The sequence below is a fragment of the Talpa occidentalis genome, unplaced genomic scaffold, assembly GCF_014898055.3.
Source record: "Talpa occidentalis isolate TD23 unplaced genomic scaffold, MPIMG_talOcc4v2.1 talOcc4.7, whole genome shotgun sequence".
Taxonomy (NCBI): domain Eukaryota; kingdom Metazoa; phylum Chordata; class Mammalia; order Eulipotyphla; family Talpidae; genus Talpa; species Talpa occidentalis.
The window spans coordinates 40620254-40641924 of record NW_023605083.1 but is presented as its reverse complement, the minus strand read 5'-3'; the positions used below and the strand labels follow the sequence as shown (position 1 = coordinate 40641924).

General features: G+C 39.3%; 1 protein-coding gene across 1 annotated transcript; it reads right to left on the bottom strand.

Annotated features, from left to right (window-relative positions):
* Positions 1-10324: 10324 nt before the first annotated feature.
* On the bottom strand, positions 10325-11263 carry LOC119231776 (olfactory receptor 50-like). Its single transcript, XM_037493544.1, has one exon. It carries the CDS (start codon positions 11261-11263, stop codon positions 10325-10327), a length of 939 nt encoding a protein of 312 aa, XP_037349441.1.
* Positions 11264-21671: the final 10408 nt, after the last annotated feature.

Below are 21671 nucleotides of genomic sequence, written 5' to 3'. Positions count from 1 at the left end.
CGTGGGCGGAGCAACATGGCGGCGAGGAGACGCTGCGAGTAAGATCTCCCATTAAAAAAAGTTAATAGGGAGGAAAGCGGCAGGTCCAGTGAGAACTGGCACGGAAGATAAACGGACGACTCCAGCAAACTGCCGAAGAAGAAAGTTGCCATAAAAGAGGACGAGAAGGGAGGGAAGCACAGCCCTGCTCCCCTCCCCGCCCACAGAGGCGGCACTCTCCGACCGGCAGAGAGGAGGAAACACAAACCAAAACGGCCAACAAGGAAAAACGGACACAGCAAGCGGGACTGTGAGTGGAAAGGAACTATTGCAGCCACCACACCGTGAACGGGAGCTGAGGCGAACCTGCAGGATCGGCGGAGGTGAGCTCCAGGCGCCATTAAAGAGAGCCCCGCCAGGAGGAGAACCAGCACCGCAAACACAGCCCGGCCGCCCGGTAAGCTGCGGGAAAGTGGCGCGGATCAGACCGGATGAGCTGCCCAGGTCCCGGCGCCTGCGACCTAGGCTTGCGGGGAGACGGCGGAGGCCCTCCCTGAGTGAGCAGGAACAAGGCGCCAGGCAGGGGAGCGGGATTCAAAAGGCGCCATTCGCGCCACTGATCTGGGCTACAGCCGCGTCCTGGAACTGAGGGCTTTGGAACTGAGACCCGGGGCACGAAATTAGGGGCGTGGGTTCCCGACGGTGGGGCACAAGGCAGACACAGCACCCAAAGCGTTGAGGTGTACCCTACCATCCGCTCTGCTCCCTGTCCCTGGGGTGGAAATCAGCTCCCAAGGGCTCTAGGAGAGATCTCTGGCGCCACCTAGCGACTTGACCCCAGCACAGGCTACTGAAGGAGCTAGTGGCCAGCTGGGGAGTTAGCCCACACCTGGCTCCTTCCGAACAAGTAGTCTGAGCCCACAGGGAGAGCGAGCACCCACAGCCGGGGCAGACCAGGCGCGCAGAAGAGTGTGTACTGAGAGAGAGACGCGCAGGGAGTGTGTCCCACATCACATTTTAGAACAGGGACATTTCTTCAGTAAAGACTACCTGCAGAAGGCTTCCTCAGGAGCCAGAGGTGAGCGGGGGAAGTTCGCCCACGCCAGACCCTCTCTGGCCTGCAGTCCAAGCCCAGAGGGGAGCAGGAACCCACCGCCGGGGCAGACCAGGCGCACAGGGGAGTGTGTCCACATCGGCATTTTAGAACAGGGACCTTTCTCCATTAAAGGCTGCTTGAAACTGACAGATGACTCCTGGAAGAACCAGAGGGGAACAGAGAAGCCACCCAGATGCGGCCAGTCCCAACAACACAGTGTCAACGCATACGGCAAATTAGAAAAACAGACAGTAGGGAGGAGAAGAACCAACGCAACTAGCAACTCTCCAGAGAAAAAGCACACCACAAAAGAAAGCCAGCCCCCAGATTGCAAAGACATAACTTGGAAGAATTTCTGAGCCTTCCAGAAAGAGAATTTAAAATTGCCGTGATTAAAAAACTGACAGAAGTCATAAAGGAAAACAATGATAAGGGAAAAATAATCAACGATCAGAAGAATGCAATTGAGTCCTTGAGAGGGAAAACAATGGTCAGAAGAAAGAATTGAGTCCTAAAGAGGGAAGTAAAAGATGCAGGAGATCAAAGAATTAATGGAAGAACTAAAGAATTGGGAAAGCATGAAAGCAGAATAGATGAAATGGAAGAACGAATAAGTATCTGAAGACACAGAAATAAAAGAACCAAAAAAACAAAAGGAAAGAGAAGTACGAAGGAAAAAGAAAGAAGAAAGACTTCGGGAACTATCTGACTCCATGAGGAAAGGAAATATATGAAGTTATAGGAATACAGAAGGAGAGGAGAGAGATGTAGGAACAGAGAAAATATTCAAAGAGATATTGAAGAGAACTTCCCAATGTGAAGAAGGAGCTGAAAATTGATATACAAGAAGCAAGAAGAACACCAAACTTCCACGACGAAGGAAAATACAGCAAGACACATAATAGTAAAGCTCCAAGAATCCAGGACAAGGAAAAAATAATGAGCTGGCAAGAGGGAGAAACAGATAACATTCAAAGAAAACCAATCAGGCTGACATCAGCTTCTCCGAGAAACACTACGGGCAAGGAGAGTGGAGGGACATAGTCAACAGACTCCAAGAAAACAGTATGCCAACCAAGAATACTCTATCCCGCAAAGCTCTCCTTCCTCTTTGAGAAGAATATGGACCTTCCCAGACAAACAGAAACTCCGGAATTTCATTGCAACTAAACCCCCTCCAAAAATACTACAAGGAGTCCTAAAGCCAGACCTCAGAGGGACGAATAACAATGAAAGAAGGCCAAAAAAAAAAAAAAAGTATTAAAAGAATAAATAAATAAATCAAAGAAAGACAAACACAATGGCAAATACAGATGTTAACATATCATATATTAACTCTAAATGTAAATGGACTAAACTCTTCAATAAAAGACACAGAGTGGCAGCCTGGATTAAGAAAAAACCAACCTTTTGCTGTCTCCAGGAAACACATTTAGCTACAAAAGATAAAATAGGCTCAAAGTTAAAGGATGGAAAACAATCCTACAAGCAAATGGACCAAAAAAGAAAGCAGGAACAGCTATACTTATATCAGATAAAACAGATTTAAACTCAAAAAGATAAAAGAGCCCCAATGGTCACTACATTATGATCAAGGGGACAATACTTCAAGAAGAAATAACACTCATTAACATATACTCACCAAACGAAGGAGCACCAAAATATATCAGACAACTGTTGTCCTCTCTGAAAACAGACATCAGAGAAAACATACGTAGTGGGAGACTTCAACACACCACTATCAACAATGGATAGATCAACAAGACAAAAAATAAGTAAAGAAACCAAAGCTCTAAATAAGGACTAGAGCAATTAGGCTTAACAGACATCTATAGAACACTAAACCCCAAAAAACGGAGTACACATTTTTCTCAAGCGCACACGGATCATTCTCCAGGATCGATCACATACTGGGGCACAAGACAAACATCAACAGATACACCAAGATTGAAATCATATCAACCATCTTTTCTGACCATGAGGCATCAAACTAGAAATAAACCATAAAAGAGGCAAGGAACTTTCCTACCTCATGGAGATTAAAAACCACACTACTGGAAGACCATTGGACTAATGAGGAGATAAAGAAGAAATTAAAAAATTTTTGAATTGAGACGAAGGAGGACACTAATATCCTAAATGTATGGGATGCAGCAAAAGCAGTAATAAGAGGAAAATATATAGCAATAGAAGTACATCAAGAAACAAGAAAGAACGCAAAGAAACAACCTCATCTCGAAGCTCAAAGATCTAGAAAAAGAACAACCAAAAAACCCCAAACCAGTAGAAGAAAAGAAATAATAAAACAAAGCAGAAATAATGAAATTGAACTAAAAAAACAATCCAAAAGATCAATGAAACAAGAGCTGGTTTTTTGAAAAATCAATAAATAGACAAACCCTAGCCCAGGCTCACAAAGGAAAAAAGGGAGAAGCACAAATAAATAGGATCATCAATGAAAGAGGAGAAATCACAACGGACACAGCAGAAATCAAAAGAATAATCAGTAACTACTATGAACAGTTATATGGAAACAAGTTTAACAATCTAGAGGAGATGGACAAATTCCTACAACTCTACAATCACCCAAAGCTAGATAAAGAAGAAATAGAACACCTAAACAGACCAATTACAATTAGCGAAATTGAAATGGTAATAAAAAACCTCCCCAAAACAAAAGCCCAGGACCTGATGGATTTACAAATGAATTCTACCAAACTTCAGAGACGAATTAGTGCCTATCCTTCAAAACTCTTCAAAAATTGAGAAGGAAGGGACAATACCAAACACGTTTTATGAAGCACATTACACTAATACCAAAACGAACAAGGAAAACACAAAAAAGGAAAATACAGGCCAATCTCCCTAATGAACATGATGCAAAAATCCTCAATAAAATTTTAGCTATCAGAATCCAACAATGTATCCATAAGATAATTCACCACGACCAAGTTGGATTCATTCCAGGGGCACAAGGATGGTTTAACATCGAAAATCAATCACGTTATCCAACACATCAACAAAAGAAATATAAAAACCATATGATAATATCAATAGATGCTGAGAAAGCTTTCGACAAGTGGCAACACCATTCATGATAAAAGCCTTGAAATTCTGGGGATACAAGGAACATACCTCAACATCATAAAGGCCATCTATGACAGCCAACAGCCAGTATCATTCTCAATGGTGAAAACCTGAAAGCAATTCCATTAAGATCTGGAACAAGACAAGGATGTCCACTCTCACCATTGCTTTTCAATATAATACTGGAAGTCCTAGCCAGGGCAATAAGACAAGAGAAAGACATCCAAGGAATCCAAATAGGAAAAGAAGAAGTCAAACTATCACTATTTGCAGACGTATGATATTATACATAGAGAACCCAAAAACTCCACAGAAAGCTAATTCAACTCATCAATCAGTTCAGTAAAGTGGCAGGATACAAAATCAACACGCAAAAGTCAGTAGCCTTCCTATACACAAACAATAAATCTGAAGAAGAAGAAAAAAAGACCATCCTTTTGTTATTGAAACAAAAAAAATCAAATTTTGGGAATAAATCTAACAAAGAGGTAAAGGACTATACAAGAAAACTATAAAACACTGTTAAAAGAAATAGAAGAAGACACAAAGAAATGGAGAGACATCCCCTGCTCATGGATTGGAAGATAAACATTATTAAATGGCCATCCTACCAAAGCAATATACAGATTCAATGCTATTCCAATCAAAATTTCAATGTATTCTTTCAAAGAATAGAACAATTATTGATGAAATTCATATGGAATCACCAAAAACCCCGAATAGCCAAGCTCTCCTGAAAAAAAAAGAAGGGAATGGAGGCATCAGACTCCCAGACTTCAAACTATACTACAAAGCCATAATCATCAAAACTGCATGGTATTGGAACAAGAACAGACATACAGACCAATGGAATCGAATAGAAAATCCAGAAATAAACCCACAGATTTATGGTCAACTAATCTTTGACAAAGGAGCAAAGAATATGCATTGGAGCAAAGAAAGTTTGTTCAATAAATGGTGCTGGGAAAACTGGGTCGCTACATGCAAAAGAATGAAGCTTGACCACCACCTCACACCATACACAAAATCAACTCAAAATGGATTAAAGAACTAGACATAAGACCTGAAACATAAAATATATAGAAGGAATATAGGCGAACACTACGTGATTTGCACATAAAGACATCTTTACAGACACATCACCCAAAGCAGTGATAGTGAAGGCAAAGATAAACAGCTGGGACTACATCAATTAAAGAGCTTTTGCACAGCAAAGAGACAATAACAAAAACAAAGAGAACCCCACCACTGGGAGAACATTTTTGCACCCAACACTAATGATAAAGGACTGATCACAAAATCTGCAAAGAGCTGATGAGAATAACAACAACAAAGAAATAATCCAGTCAAAAATGGGCAGAAGAGCTTAAAAGAAACTTCTCTGAAGAGGAAATGCAAATGGCCAACAGGCATATGAAAAAATGTTCAACATCACTTGTCATCAGGGAAATGCAAATCAAAACTACCATGAGATACCATCTTACACCAGTGAGAATGGCACATATTAAAAAACTAGCAACAACAATGTTGGCGAGGGTGTGGAGAAAAAGGAACTCTTCTGCACTGTTGGTGGGAGTGCAAACTGGTCCAACCACTGTGGAAAGCTGTATGGAGATTTCTGGACCTACTAAACATAGAGCTTCCATATGATCCAGCAATTCCACTCCTAGGTATTTACCCAAAGGACACAGAAACATCAATTCCAAAGAACACCTGCACCCCTATGTTTATAGCAGCACTGTTTACAATAGCTAAGCTTTGGAAACAACCCAAATGCCCAAAAGTAGATGACTGGATCAAGAAGATGTGGTACATATATACCATGGAATATTACTCAGCATTCAAAAAAGATAAACACATGCAATTTGCAGCAACATGGATGGCGCTGGAAGGGATCATGCTCAGCGAAATAAGCCAAAAAGAAAAAGAAAATACCGGATGGTCTCACTCATAGCAGGAATCTAGAAAACTTAAATAAGGGACCAGGAAAATGAATAACTATAAGAAAGTGAAAATCAAAATCAACAAAAAACTATGAACCAGAGACACTTTTAGGGGGGCGGGGGTGGGAGGGGAGGGATTGGGGTCAGAATGGGGGGCTGCAATTGTATGGGGAATATAAAATAAATTTATTAAAAAAAAAAAAAAAAAAAAAGCTTTTTCCAAGAACTCTATATTAAATCATTTAATCTTCATAAAAAAAAAAAAAAAAAAAAAAAAAAAAATCCAAAGCTGACCGGACTTCCTTCTCACACACCTCCCTCTTTCACTATGTGCATGAAGGTAAAAATACAATTCCTGTCGCAAAATTTCTTATTAAATAGTAAGAGAAAAAAGTGTCTCTTTAATACAGCCAATGACATTACTACATCCCCAGGTATTTGATTCCATTTCTTTGAAGATCTTTATCTTTATACTTACTAGTCCAAGTCTCTACCACCTTTCTGAACCCTCGTCAAAATGTGTCACCTGCAATAGCTTATAATTTAATAATTAAAACAGACATACATTATACACAGAAAGACTGAGGTGTGTGTTAGTCTGTGCAGTACACTGCCCTAAAATGTCCTTTCCTCTACCTTTTATCTTTCTGTCCTCCATTCCTGGACTTTGGTAGCCACTGAACTTTTTTTTTCTTTTTTTAAAAAAATTAATTAATTTTTTTTTAAAGATTTACTTATTTTTATATAAGAGCTGGCGTACAGGCCAGAGGCACGGGAGGGTAAGAGGATTCACCAGAGACAGAGGGGGGAGTAAAACAGGCAGACGACCAAAATACACTGCTGAGGGGAGCAGCAGGTGCTACAGGAGAGGTCTGCCACACCTTGTGGGACTTTCCCTGGTCAGCCGGGAATCAAACTGGCGCTGCAGAGGCTGCAGACAGCTTCACAGCGCTGCTCTCAACCGGCTGTGCCACCGGGGAGGCCCTTTATTGATTTTTTTAAAGGTTAACAAAAGGTTTATTTACAAGGGAAAGGGAATGAGGAAATGTACAACTCAGGGAGAAAAGAGGGAGATAAATTCTTTTTTTTTAATTTTTTTTTAAAGATTTATTTATTTTGGGCCTCCCCGGTGGCGCAGCGGTTGAGCGCTGGGTTGCGAAGCTGCCCGCGGCCTCTGCGGTGCCAGTTCGATCCCCGGCTGCTCCCCGGCCACCGGAGGAGGGTCCCACATGGCGCGCAGACCTCTCCTGCCGCCCGCTGCTCCCCTCAGCAGTGTACTTCGGTCCTTCTGCCTGCTCTGCTCCCCGCTCTGGCTCTGGTGAATTCTCTCACCCTCCCGCGCTTCTGACTGTACCCAGTGCATGTATAAAGAAACAAACAAACAAATAAATAAATAATATAAAAAAAAAAAAAAAAAAAAAAGATTTATTTATTTTATTTATACAAGCACTGGGTACAGTCAGAAGGGCGGGAGGGTGAGAGAATTCACCAGAGCCAGAGCCGGGAGCAGAGCAGGCAGAAGGACCCAAGTACACTGCTGAGGGGAGCAGCGGGCGGCAGGAGAGGTCTGCGCGCCATGTGGGACCCTCCTCTGGTGGCCGGGGAGCAGCCGGGGATCAAACCGGCGTTGCAGAGGCTGTGGGCAGCTTCGCAACCCAGCGCTCAACCGCTGCGCCACCGGGGAGGCCCGAGAGATAAATTCTTAAATGTGTCCTACCTATTCTGCCAACCTGGAATCCCAAATGACCCGCTGAGACCAAATCTGCCTGACCAAGAGCAGGAGCCAAGTGTGCCCGACCCCACTAACATGGCTGTTTTTTATTTACAAACAGAAAATGGTATCCAATGAACTTTTTACTGTGTGCGTAGTTTGACTTTTTCAGAAAGTCATAGAGTTGGAATCAAACAGTATATAGTCTTTTCAGACTGTCTGCTTGGTACAACTATTTTAGAGAAGAGGGAAGCAGTGATTATAAAGCTGAACATACACATGCCTACAGTTCAGTAATTCTTCTGGGCATGTAGTTTATAGAATATCTTGTGTATCTACACACTAGATGCATGTACAAGAATGACTGTAGCTTTATTCATAATAGAAAATGCTGAAAACAAACATAGTACTCTTCAAAAATATAACAGACAAGTTTGTTATAATCCCACAATGAAATTTTCTACAATAGGGATGATTTTTTCAGGGAAAATATTAGGCAACAAATACAAAACTTAGAAGAATAAATACAGTATTGTTCTATTTATGTGCAGTTCTAGAGCAGGCAAAATGGAAGGATCAACATAGAAATGCTAAAATTTAAAGAAAACTAAGGGAGTGCAGAACACATTGAAGATGCTGGGTATTTTCAAGAGAAGAGGAAGATGCACTTGATGTGATGACACAGTGATTTAACAGTTTTGTTAATTTTTGCCCTTTAACTTAGAGCTTGTTCACATGAATGTCTTTGAATATTGTTCTTTAAAGTATTATTAATATCACACATGTATATGAACATACACATATGCAATTAACATCTATGTTAATACATATGTCTTTATAGTTATTACATTTTTGTTTGTATGCTACTTTGATTTTTTCAAGTTTAATAATTTTTTACGTAAAATGATTAAAAATATTCCCAAGTTTGAAATAGTACTTAATAGTGAATTAAATAGTGAACTAAGTGGATAAGGAATTACAAACAAATGTGTACAAAATTATGAGTTGATATGTGTTGATGTGTGGAATGGTTACCAAGATCAAGATAATTAACACACCCATCACCTCCCTTAGGGGACCTTCTTTTATGCGTCTAGTGAGAATGCTTCATCCTGCTCTCAGCAGCTTTCAGCCAGCAATACCATTTCCCTAAGTATAGTTTCCATGCCGGAGATTAGATTTGCACAACTTTCTTTCTCCTATAACTCTGTGTGTGCCCTTGACCTACATGATCCCATTTCTTCCTCCCCCAGGCCTTGGCAACCACCATTTTACTGTTTGTACAAAAATCAACTTTTTTTTTAAGGATTACACATATGTGATACCACTTAGCATTTGTTTTACTCTCTCTGGCTACTCAAAACATCATGTTGTACATTTTAAATAAACATTTATATTTTCAGAAATATGTAATCTCAGAAAGATACTAGTTTCAAATAAAGTAAATGGAGTAAAGAAAAATGTGACATGAAGATGCTTTAAAAATAAAAGTATAGCACTATTCAAGGAAAACGAAATTATAATCAAAAGTAAAGCTAAATTACCAATTAAGGTCACTTAAAAAAGAAATTCTAAATATATTACATTTTCAAACACAAAAACTAATTGTGAAACTGTTATAGGACAGGGAGAGGGGCAGCCCAAGCCCCGCAAACCTGCCTATTCTAAATGGGTTCTGCCATCCGCCGCATCAACACAAAACATAGGAGACTTTAATGGGAAGGAACTTTAATAAAACTAGGAAACAATACAGGTAAGGCAAAGAGTCTAGTTTCTAAATGAAGCACCTAAAGTTACCCATCCCCTCGTGGGTAAAAGTCCATCCATATGGGATTGGCCCAGAGCAAGGCCCCAAAGCCTGCCACAAGTCTAAAGCATCTTCCAGTGGGGACCCACAGAAAAGGGTCACAAACAACCAGACAAGCCCGGAAGGAAAAGAGCAAAATCAACATCAAGATAAAAGCTGCCATTGTCACCTCCCCACGGGTCTCACCCACATCTGTGTCACCCCGTCCACGACCAAAAGACAAGCGCAGTTTCTTCACGTGTCTCTAGGCTCCATGTGCCTCCTCCAAGTCTCCTTGCTCCATCCTGCTTCCTTCCTCAGTCTCTTCTGCAGCTTCTCCTCTTCCTGCTCAGCTCCACCCTTCCTTGGGTGGGGCAGGGAACCTCCCCCTTTCCTGGGGACCACCCTGTTACAAAACTAGTAGAAAATATTTTTGTTATCTTGAGAAAGAAAAATGCTTTGATTCATAAAAGCTGTATATTTAAAAAAAAACAATGAAAGCTGTGTCAACTTAGCATAGAGAAAGGAAAAAAATGTTAGGAAAATAAATTTGGGCAGGTATGTTTGTAAAAATCTTCCCTCGTGACTCCATAATGAATTAAAAATTAAACAGAGACAAAGTCAATGCTAAGCTGAAATGGAGACTAGAGAGAAGACACTAAATACACTAAGAAACAGGAAACTGGAGAGGAAAGTTCGATTAATAGAAAAAACAGTGTTTATCAATGTGACAGTGTTCCTCTATTGAGTATATTTACCAGAGCTCCTTTCATATCCCGATTTCTCAGACTGTAGATGAAAGGGTTTAGCATGGGGGTGACCAGAGAGTACAACACAGAGACAATGACATTCTTCTCATTGGAGTTACTGGATGAAGGGAAAAAGTAGAGTGCAGTGATTGTCCCATAGTACAGAGACACCACCGAGAGGTGGGAGCCACACGTGGACAAGGCTTTACAGATCCCCTTAGTGGAGGGGACCCTCAGGATGGTGGCCCCAATGCGGACATAGGAGACCACGATGCACATGAATGGCAGGGCGATGCTTGCCACTCCCTCTGTGAAGATGACCAGTTCGTTTAATGTAATATCAGAACTGGACAGCTTGAGTAAGGCAGCGAGGTCACAGAAGAAGTGGGGGACAATGTTGTCTCCATAGAAGGAGACACGGGCCAGGAGGAGGGTGTGGGAAAGGGCACCCGCAGAGGAAAGGACCCAGGACACCATGACTAGCAGGAAGCACAGGCTCCGACTCATGATGGTGATGTAGTGGAGCGGGTGGCAGATGGCCACGTACCTGTCATAGGCCATGGAGGTCAGAAGAAGGCTGTCCAGACACGCAAGCATTAAGAAGAAATATACCTGGGAAACACACCCAGCATACGAGATGGATTGACGGTGCGTCTGCATATTAAAAAGCATCTTTGGGGCTGTGACTGATGTTAAAGAGATGTCAGTGAAGGCCAAGTGGCTGAGGAAGAAGTACATGGGGGTGTGGAGGCGCGAGTCCAGCCTGATGAGCAGGATGATGAGCAGATTCCCCAGCACCGTAGTCAGGTACATGCCCAGGAACAGTGTGTAGAATAAGCCTTGTTTCTCTGGCCTGATGGGGAGCCCCAGGAGAAGGAACTCAGTGGCGCTGCTCTGATTATCCCTCTTCATGATCTTCTCTTTTGCTGGAGGTGGAAAAAGGGAGGACAGTGAAAGAATAAGAGTAAGTATGATTACCACGTAGTGGAATGCAATTTTAAAGTAGTCAGTGCATGAATTTTAACTTAAAGAGCTCATGCTTTTTGGACACGAATGGGCAACTTATGGTCTGATATCAGAACATTGTGTGTACATCTAGAAACCAGTACAGTCTTTTTTTGAGAAACCACAGACACCAGAATGATGATCTAGTGATATATCACACTCAAATGTAAGGAGTCTAGTTCTGTCTAAGAGTTCATGACAGAAATCTGAGATTTGAAAATTAGAGTGTAAGACTAAGTCAGTAGCCAGTCATTAGAAACACTGATATAAGTCCTCAAATTGGCCTATTGACCCATCTTCTGTTCCCCCCATTTCTCTCATACACTTTGGCCAGTGTTACATTTTCATGTATTGGATTAAGATGAGACAGTTGTTTAGTTTTGGTCTCAGCCTATCAAGCGGTGTTGTAGTTGGGCAAGTCCTATGGTTCTTGTTATGATTGCATGATGCCCTCAGCAATAACCATCAGCAAACATGAAAAGATTCAATGTTTATTACTTACAGTACTGTCAATAATTAAAATCACCCTGGGGCCACACAGGAAGATCATGATATAGAGAAGGGCACTTGGATCTGGGGTTCTGCTGTTATTGAGTTGATGGTGGGGATCTGGGGCTTCTTGGACTCACTTTATTGTTGAAATTAATGGTTTGGAACTTGAACGTAAGGCATGGGAAGAAAAAAACAAGCAATGCAAATGGTCAGTCTTACAAATCGCTCAAGATCTTTAACAACGGAGCAATCCTGGAAAGAGATTAGGGGACTGGTTCCTTATCTAGCCCTATGTATTTGCTTTAGATAGTCATCATCAAAGTAGATACCTCTGCAATCAAAGCTTAAGTCAGGGACCCAGCTCTTGTATGCATAAATAAATAAATCTTAAAAAAAAAAAAGAAGAAAACCGACTGAGAGCTTAAATACCTCAACCCAGTGGACTGCTGGATCTCCTAGATAACAGGGTTGGTGGGACTGTCATATGTAAATAGTCAATGCAAGGGCATGAAGGACAAGAATCTACATCAATACATGAAAGGTCAAGTGTCATACCACGTAATCTATCCATCAGCTGTCTCTTCTAGAAAATTCCTCCACATTTTTCAACAATTCAGTCTGTCATCAGTCTTTCTAAAGGAATTTTCATGTAAGTAGAGAAAAGATTATGTTTTTTCCTTCTGATTTCCCACCTTACTCCCTAAATTCTAACTGATCTCTTATTCAGGTACTTAGAATACCACACATACTTTGCTTTTCTGCACATATTCTGCATCAACCAAAGAATATACTCTTTGTAAGTATCTCCCAGCAAAAATTACTAAATAGCATCTCTTACTTCAGTTTCAACTTAGGTTTTATGCCAGTAATTCATAACTGATATTTTTCTTTGTATTTTAACACTTACACTGTGAGTACTATCATTTCTTACTCTTCCTTCTTCAGGGCAGTTAGTCTAGACTTGCCAATTGAACATTCATAAAATAATAGGGAAAGAAACAAAACGGTCAGCCTACTAAAAGTAGAATCCCAATACTACATAAAGATTATTGTTTTTATAAGTGTCTCTCTCTTTGAGAGCTGAGATAGTGTCTCACTATAGGACTCATTCATCTTGTGGGGTAATTTAAGATTACATTATGACCCAAATAACCTTATTTGATTGAAATTATTTCTACAATTCCTACATTCTATTCCGATAGTCTATTACAGTAAAAAAAAAAATTGCTAATTTACTGTTTTTACCTGAGACGCATTATGTACAATGTTAATAGTTTAGTATATAATAAAAGGTTGTCTGATAGACATTTAGGTCTTTTCTTGCATTTGTCCACATCTAGCAGTATTTTATAAAATATATATATATATATATATCTGTGTACATACATTCATATGTACATATATGTGTATAAATGTAGGATAAATTCCTAGACATGTCATTGAGGACATTAATATTCACAATTTCGGAAGACATTGTTAAATTATGAGAACCCCAGGTGGTAAAGGAAATCTGTTCTTAAGAGTTCTTTAAGTCCTGAGTAAGAGCCTGTCGACTGAAAAAAAATGAACATTTTAGTTAATTATTTGGAAAAGACTGGGCTATGGTGTTTGAGGACTGAGAAAATACAGGAGCATGTTCAGCATGGGAAAGTTATGGAGATAGAGAATTACCTAGAAGTTGGAATATGTAATGCCATTTCTTATATAATGGAAAGTTTTCATTCTATTCTAAATAAAACACCATGACAAGATTGAAAAATTTAAATACTATGCTGATTGCTGGGTATAGAACAGATTACAGCAAGGCAAAAGTTCTGTAAGAATCTTAATAGGAGGCTGTTGCGATCATTCAAATAGAAAATAAAGTCTCTTACCCCTGGATCTTGTGGGCAGAGATAAAGATAATTACAGATAAGATTTGAGAGAAAATATGGAGGAAAACCCATCAAGCCTTGGTGGTGAATAAGAGCTAAGCAATCTTATCAGAAAAGATTGAGGAACAGTTTGAGATAAAGTATGCCTCATGGAGTTATCTGTCCTACCCTGGTATAAGGAGGGTCATGCAGGCATCAAGAACACACACACACATTTCTCTTTCTTTCTCTCTCTCTCTCTCTCTCTCTCTCTCTCTCTCTCTCTCTCTCTCTCTCGTAACATCCATCACACTAAAGAATATGAATTCTACTTCTGCTCTGACAGTGCCTCTTAGGTGATGATCACATACCTTTGGCAACAAGACCCGAGCAGCTTCCTCCATTTCTCTCTAGAAAATGCAGAACATGATGAAGAGGTGGGGTCTCTAAGGATGTGCAAGATGCATTGCAACAGGGAGAAGGATTAATAGTTCAAAACCAAATAAGAGATATATGGAAATACACTGTTTATGATTCCTAAGCCATGGTGTAGGTGATGACCTGTCAAATCACAGAGAAGACCCTGGGGGACAATATACCACCAGTTTCAAATTCGAGACAAACAGGAAATAATTGCTTCTTTGCCTTTGGTTCCCTGGAGGGAAGAACCATTGTTGATAGAGGGCAACAGAGAGTTCACCCTTGGAGGAATGGTAATAACCCCAAGGCAGCTAACAGGAACTTGGCAGTTCACAAAACTTCTTGCCTTCTCTGTTGACACTGGGGAAAATGTAATTCTAAGCCCATAACAAATCATATTGAGGACTGTGTTTACCAAAGTCTCTGGGTTTTGAACTCCACATTATTCCAAGAATACCAGAAACATGCTGATAGTTTTGTGTGTGTGTGTGTGTTTATTTTTATTTTATATCTTTTTTACATCATTTTTCATTTTTGCACAATGTATGCATTTTCATCTTGGTTATAGTCCCCATACAATTCCCACCCCCCCTTATTTTGATACTACTCGCTTCTCCACCCCCCACCCCCCATAGTGTGTCTCTGGTTTATAGTTGCTTGTTGATTTTGATTTTTTCTTTATTATAATTAGTCTTTTTCCTGGTCCCTTATTTAGGTTTTCTAAATTCCTGCTATGAGTGAGACCATCCGGTATTTTTCTTTTTCTTTCTGATTTATTTCACTGAGCATGATCCCTTCCAGCTCCATCCATGTTGCTGCAAATGGCATGAGTTTATCTTTTTTGATTGCTGAGTAATATTCCCTTATGTATATATACACCACTTCTTCTTGATCCAGTCATCTATTTTTGGGCATTTGGGTTGTTTCCATAGCTTAACTGTTGTAAATAGTGCTGCTAAATAAACCCAGAGATTTATGGTCAACTAATCTTTGACAAAGGAGCAAAGAATATGCAATGGAGCAAAGAAAGTTTGTTCAATAAATAGTGCTGGGAAAACTGGGTTGCTACATGCAAAAGAATGAAGTTTGACTACTCCCTCACACCATGCACAAAAACCAACTCAAAATGGATTAAAGAACTAGACATGAGACCTGAAACCATAATATATGTATAAGGAAATACAGGTGAAACACTACATGACATACACCTCAATGACATTTTTAAAGGCACATCACCCAAAGCAGTGATAGCGAAGGCAAAGATAAACAGCTCGGACTACATCAAATTAAAGAGCTTCTGCACAGCAAAAGAGACAGTAACCAAAACAAAGAGAAACCCCACTGACTGGGAGAAAATTTTTGCACTCAACACTAATGATAAAGGACTGATCACAGAAATCTACAAAGAGCTGATGAGACTCAGCAAAAACAAATAATCCAGTCGAAAAATGGGCAGAAGAGCTAAAAAGAAACTTCTCCAAAGAGGAAATGCAAATGGCTAACAGGCATATGAAAAAATGTTCAGTATCTATCTATTTTTAAGTAAGGTACAGAGATTGTTTTAGGGTTTACTCTGTTTTATGTTTTTATTTGGAGGCAAATATCCATTATGACAGCACCAAACTGAATAGTTGGCTGCCCTAAAATTTCCCTTTTCTAACTTTAATCCTTCATCCCTCCATCCCTGCACTCCTGGTAGCCACTGGTCTCACTGTTTTCATAGCTTGCTTTTTTTTTTTTCAGATTGTGATGTAGTTGGAAATATACCACAGGTAGTCTTTGGATTGTCTCCTGGCACAACTATTTTAGAGAAGAATTAGTAGGGTTATAGAGATGAACACGTGTCTGCAACCAAATAGTTATTCTCCTGGGCATGCAGTATAGTACACAGCATCATAACCACAAAATGTTGAATCTAAATAGTCATAGGAAGTCGAACAAGTGAGGTGTTTTAATCTCACAGTGGAATATAATATAACAAGGACATTAGGCACAAGAACAAAACCTGCGAGAATAAGTACAGCGTGAGCCCATCTATGTGCTGTTCTAGACCAGGCAAAAGGGAAGGATCAATTTAGAAGAGTTGTAACTTCCAGAAGGTGTAAAGGAATATTAAAAATAATAAAGATACCAGATATTTTCAAGAGGGAAAGGAAGGTGCAATTGAGGAAATAGAAGAGGTAATAAAAATATTATGTATTTAGAACTTGTTAAATGAGCATTTCTTTTAATTTTATGCTTTAATATGTACTTCTGTCACATTTACTTACATAAGTACATGCATATAATATATTCACAGCATTTTCTATGTATATATTTCAGTTGTATATATGTTATATGTGCTTCTGTGCATGCTATTTTAATATTAAAAAATACAAATTTCTGGTAAAAATATTGCTCAATTCTGAAGATATTCAAGTGATTTAAAGAACTATGGATTTGCCCTCATAGAAGGGTAAGAAATTACAAACAAAAGTTTACCACATGACCATGTGATAGGCATATGCATTTTGGGATAATTATTAAAATGAATAATGTGTCTGTGATCTCACTTAGTCACTTCTTATTTTGTGTGTTTGGTGAGAACACTTAAGATCAATTCTAAGCACCTTTCAAGTATATAGCACCAGAATATTAACCATTGTCTCCATGCTGTTTATTAGTCTCGGAACTTGTTCTCATAGATGAAAATTTGTACCCTTTGACCTATATCACCCCATAGCTTACTCCCCAGCCCTTGTTTGTATGAAATTACATTTTCTAAAGATAACCTCATAAGTGATACTACACAGTATTTTTCTTTCTCTGGGTTATAAAATTATCATGTTGTATACTTTAAAAATACATAATTTAAATATTCCCCCCAAAAGAGAAATCAAAGAAATCAAATAAGAGTCATTTCAATGAACAATGAAATAAATTGAAAAAAAGTAACACAGAATGGCTTTAAAAGGAAAATTATAACATTTTCTTAAAAGATAAATTACAAGCAAAAATAAATTAGGTTTCTAATTAAGGTCACTAAAATATAAACTCTGAAGGTAATGAAATTGAACCTGAAAATAAAATTGTTATCTATCAAAAAAATTTTTATTTACATGAGAAGGAAAATACGCTTTTCTACAAAGAATCTATAGATTATTTGAAAATCTAATAAAAGCTGTCATTGCAGAAAGTGTTAAGAACTTATAAGACAAGGGATGACATAGAAGAAGGAAAAACATTAGGGAGAGGTGACAACTCATAACCAGGTCACCTCCTATGAGTGTTCTGTAAAATGTTTAACCAAGAGCCAGCCGTTTTTGTCTCATTTCCCATAGCTACCTCTTGGTCTGGGTAGTGAGAGTTACCTTGAGATAGCAAATACTCTTCTGACTACTTGTCAACTTAATTTGTTTCCTCCTTGTTTAAAATGAGAGTGGGCAATTTTGTTCCACTGTTTCACTCCCATAGGCCTGTCCTGCTGTTCTTGCAAGATAAGCAGAAATAAAATAGGATCACCACCACCACCAGCACCACCACAGCTTCAGGTAGACTGCAAATATGGTGTCCACAGCTTGAGTTCTATGAGAAAACCTCTGTAGGCCTCTGGATGTGTGCCCAACCAGAAGTCTTCCCCTGAGCTACAGCACTACAAAAAGCAAATTGACCTTTTTCTCAGAAAAACTAGGAGTGTTTTTCAGTAAACTGTCTGTACAATGCCCTGGGGGGTAACAGCAGCCAAGAATTCTGTCTCTGATGTTGCCGTCCCTTGTGACCTAGTAACATGGCCCTGCTGGCCACCAGAGCCAGATAATCAAAGAGTGTCCCTGGGTAGCAGTTATGAAAACCAGGGCACCAGAAGCATGTAAAAAGTTCACTCAGGAGATGCTGGTGGTCTGGAACATGGTCACTGGAGAGCACTAAGATGGGAATGCTACAGTAGGCCCTTAAATGAGTGTTTAATTAGAAGCCTGACCCTCAGGCCACAGCTGTGAAGTGAAGCTAACAGTCCTTCTTTGCAGACAGGTCTGGGCACCTCCAGCTATTTCTTCGTGTGGTGCCCTGTAGGGTGTAGTCAGTTGAGAACTTCTCCCCAGTCAGGTGGGGCCCAGGAAGGTAGACCCATGGACCACCAAGTCCAGACAACTTGAGGATCCTCTAGGTGACAGCCACCAAAGCCAGGTGTCTGAGGAGTGTCCATCTCCTTCTAGAAGATATCAGTGAACTGGATTGGGGCAAAGGGAGAGCACAAAGATGGGGCTCATAGGACTCGACTCCTGAGTAGTATGTCAGTAGGTTGCTGGCTTTCTTCAAATTAGATGACTGCCCCTTAGGCAGATTCTTTCATATAAGTAAATTTGTCCCACAATGACTGAAGCCCTTTTAGCTACCTCTGTGCTGGGCTCTGGGTTGGGCAAATCCATATGTGATTCTCCTGAGAATTGTTTCTCTTTGACTAGTAGCCCTGTGAGTCTTGTTAGTGCAAACAGTGTTGACTGTCCAAGCTAGGTGTTTAGGGGGCTCACCTCTCAGGTACATGTCTTAAAAGTTGAGATGTATAATAAGGGGCTCAAACTCTTTGCTCCTCAGGGAGAAACTCAGGGTGTTGAGCCACACCTTGGAATTCTGGTGGTTGTGAGTCACACTGCCAGTGTTGGGGTTTATGGGGGAAGTGTGTCTCAGACTCATACCTGCTTAAGTATGGGTTTGTGGGGGTTTTGTTGTTTCCCCAGTTTGTAGTAGTTGCTCAGCTAGATTTAGAGGTTTCTTTTCAGAGGAAATTGTTTTATATTATAGATTCTTTTTACTGTAGATTCTCTGTAACCATGGGAGGAAATACGTTTTAGGATTTCTATATTGCCATCTTGAAGTGGAACCTCAGTTTCTTCTATTATTGACATCTTAATGTGTTGTGTTCAGTTGTTACAATTGAACCCATACTGAATGGCATTAAGCAAAGGCCACAGTTTGCATTAGAGTTCAGTCTTCATGTTGAACAGTTTTTACGGCTGTTGTGCAGTGGGTAATGACACATAACCATGGTTACAGATTCATACTGAAAATTCTCAATGCCCTACAAAAACCTTCCCCTGTCATCCCTGAGCCCCTGGTAACCACTGGTAATTTTATTGTCTCTATAGTTTGCCTTTTCCAGAATGTCATATAGTTGGAATCTTCCAATAATAGTCTTTTCATACTGACTTCCTGATACAGTTATTTGAGAGAAAGTTTAGCAGTGATAGTAAAGTTGAACACACTCATACCTACCATCCAGTAATTCTTCTGAGGTGTAATTTATGGAATATCTTCTTCTAGATTATGTATAAGAATATTGTAACAACATTGTCTATAATAGTAAAATGCTAAAAGCAAACAAAATATCATTAAAAACAGAACAGATAAGTGTGTTACAGCTCATGATGGAATTTTTTGCAATATGGATGTGTGGGTCCTACCGTGAATCAGACAGACTCCATGAAGTCTCTGACTGCCCTCTAGAGACTTCTGGGTGGGTTGCTGAATTAGCCTGACACAGCAATTCCCCCTTTTCTCTGGATCAGCAACTATGAAAAAAATTAGGCCACCTGCTGATTGTTACAAATGACTCCACACTGCAGCCTTCTGTCTAAAGCCAACCAATCATAAAGACAAATGAACTTAATAATTAATCAAAAGATTTCAAAACCAGTGGCCAAAGCTGAGACCATTTCCCCGTTTGACACTTCAAAAATTCCCACTCCCTGCCGCTGGTGACACACACCCTGGGAGTGCCCTTGGTTGTCGACCTGATCTTCATCCCTATTCTCAAATAAAACCTTTACTGGTTATGTTATGGATTATTTCTCAGTTGACAAATGAGCTTCCCAAGCTCATTATTTATTTTTAAAGAATATCAGCCCCTTGTCAGACCTGTGGTGTGCAAAATTATTCTCCATTGGATAGGATGGCTCTCATTTTTTTAGTGCTTTTTTTCCTTAATTTGCTGTTAATTTTTGGACAATATAAGATCTTTCCCAGCGGGTGTGGTCACTGTAGTTCTCGCACCACCAGAGCACCTATAGTTCACGTAATTCCTCCACATAATTCCTCATAAGCACACTATTTGATAGCAAAGGTAAAATATAAAAGAAACAGTATAGTATTATTAATTTATATGTAGTCTGGAATAGGTGAAATTGAAGGCTTGATGTATGTGTTAAAACTTAAAAGAAAAAAGAAGTTGAAAATATTAAAAACACTGGGTAATTTTGAGAGAATAAGATACAATTGAGGGAGAGACATAAGAGGCATAATAATCTTGCTAATTTTCTACTAGTAAATCCCAGAGACTGTTAAGTATTTCTTTTCATATTTAAAGTGTGATCATGTCATACACATACACATGTAATTTATATATAAACACATATATACACACAGTATACTATGTATATGTTAAATATACCTATTTGCTGTTTCAATATTTTTGAAAGTTTCAATAAAAAGGTCTAGGAAAGTGGATAAAAATATTAAGTTTGAAAAATATTGAAATGATTTGGATATTGAAGTCTAAGGATTTGACCTCACACTGGCTAAGAAATTACAAAGGTGTACAGTGTGATCATTTGATGTAAATATGTATTGTGAAATGAACCCAAAGATCAAGTTAAATAACACATCTATTGCATCATGTAGTGACCCTTCTTTTGTGTGTCTAGTGAGGAGTCTTAAACTTGCTCTCAGCTACTTTTTGTACCCAATACCATTTTTGTCTTCATCTGTACTTAGAGCCTCAGACCTTATTATAACTGAAAATATGTTCTCTTTGACATACATCATTCCAGCTCTTTATCTCCCTTCCCAATATCTTGAAGACACCTTTATCTGTTTCTATGAATTGGTCATCATTTTTTTAAGATATTATATATATATATGATATATGTATTTCTCATTCTTTGTCTGGCTTATCAACTCATCCTGTTGTATACTCTAAATATACACAAGTATATTTGTCTTAGTGGTCACAGAAAAAATCAGAAGTTTCAATTAGAGCTTAAAATAAATTGATGAAAAATATAACACAAATATGCTTTAAAAATAAATGTAGTATTTTCTAAATAGAAATCATAAATGAAAGCAAAACAATTTTTTCATTAAGGCCACTAAGAATATAAATCCTAAGCATAGTATGAAATGACATACAAAAATAAAATCAGGAATCTAACAGAAGAAGTATTTTTTCTATCCTGAGAAGGCAAAAAATGTTCTCCTATGGTAAGACTACAAACTATACTAAAAAAGAAACAGTTAAAGCTGTGGTTATATAAAAATAATAAAGGAGTCTAGAACAAAGGATATAATTGAAAGTGATTTGGAGGAAGGGTAGGAAAGGTTAATTGCACAAGGAATCTCCGATGACTCCATCATGAACCACACATGTAAAAAGAGAAGAATGCTATGTCCAAACAGAAACAGAGGCTGAAAAGAGTGTCATGTCAAGATTCACTGCAAGACAGTGCCTCAAAGAGGAAATGAAGGTCACAGAGCGAGTCCAGGGTAGCAAGTCCCACAGATGAGTGGGGGAACAGAGC

Excerpts from the sequence above, each read along its gene's own strand:
- LOC119231776 (XM_037493544.1), bottom strand. The coding sequence starts at position 11,263 with ATGAAGAGGGATAATCAGAGCAGCGCCACTGAGTTCCTTCTCCTGGGG.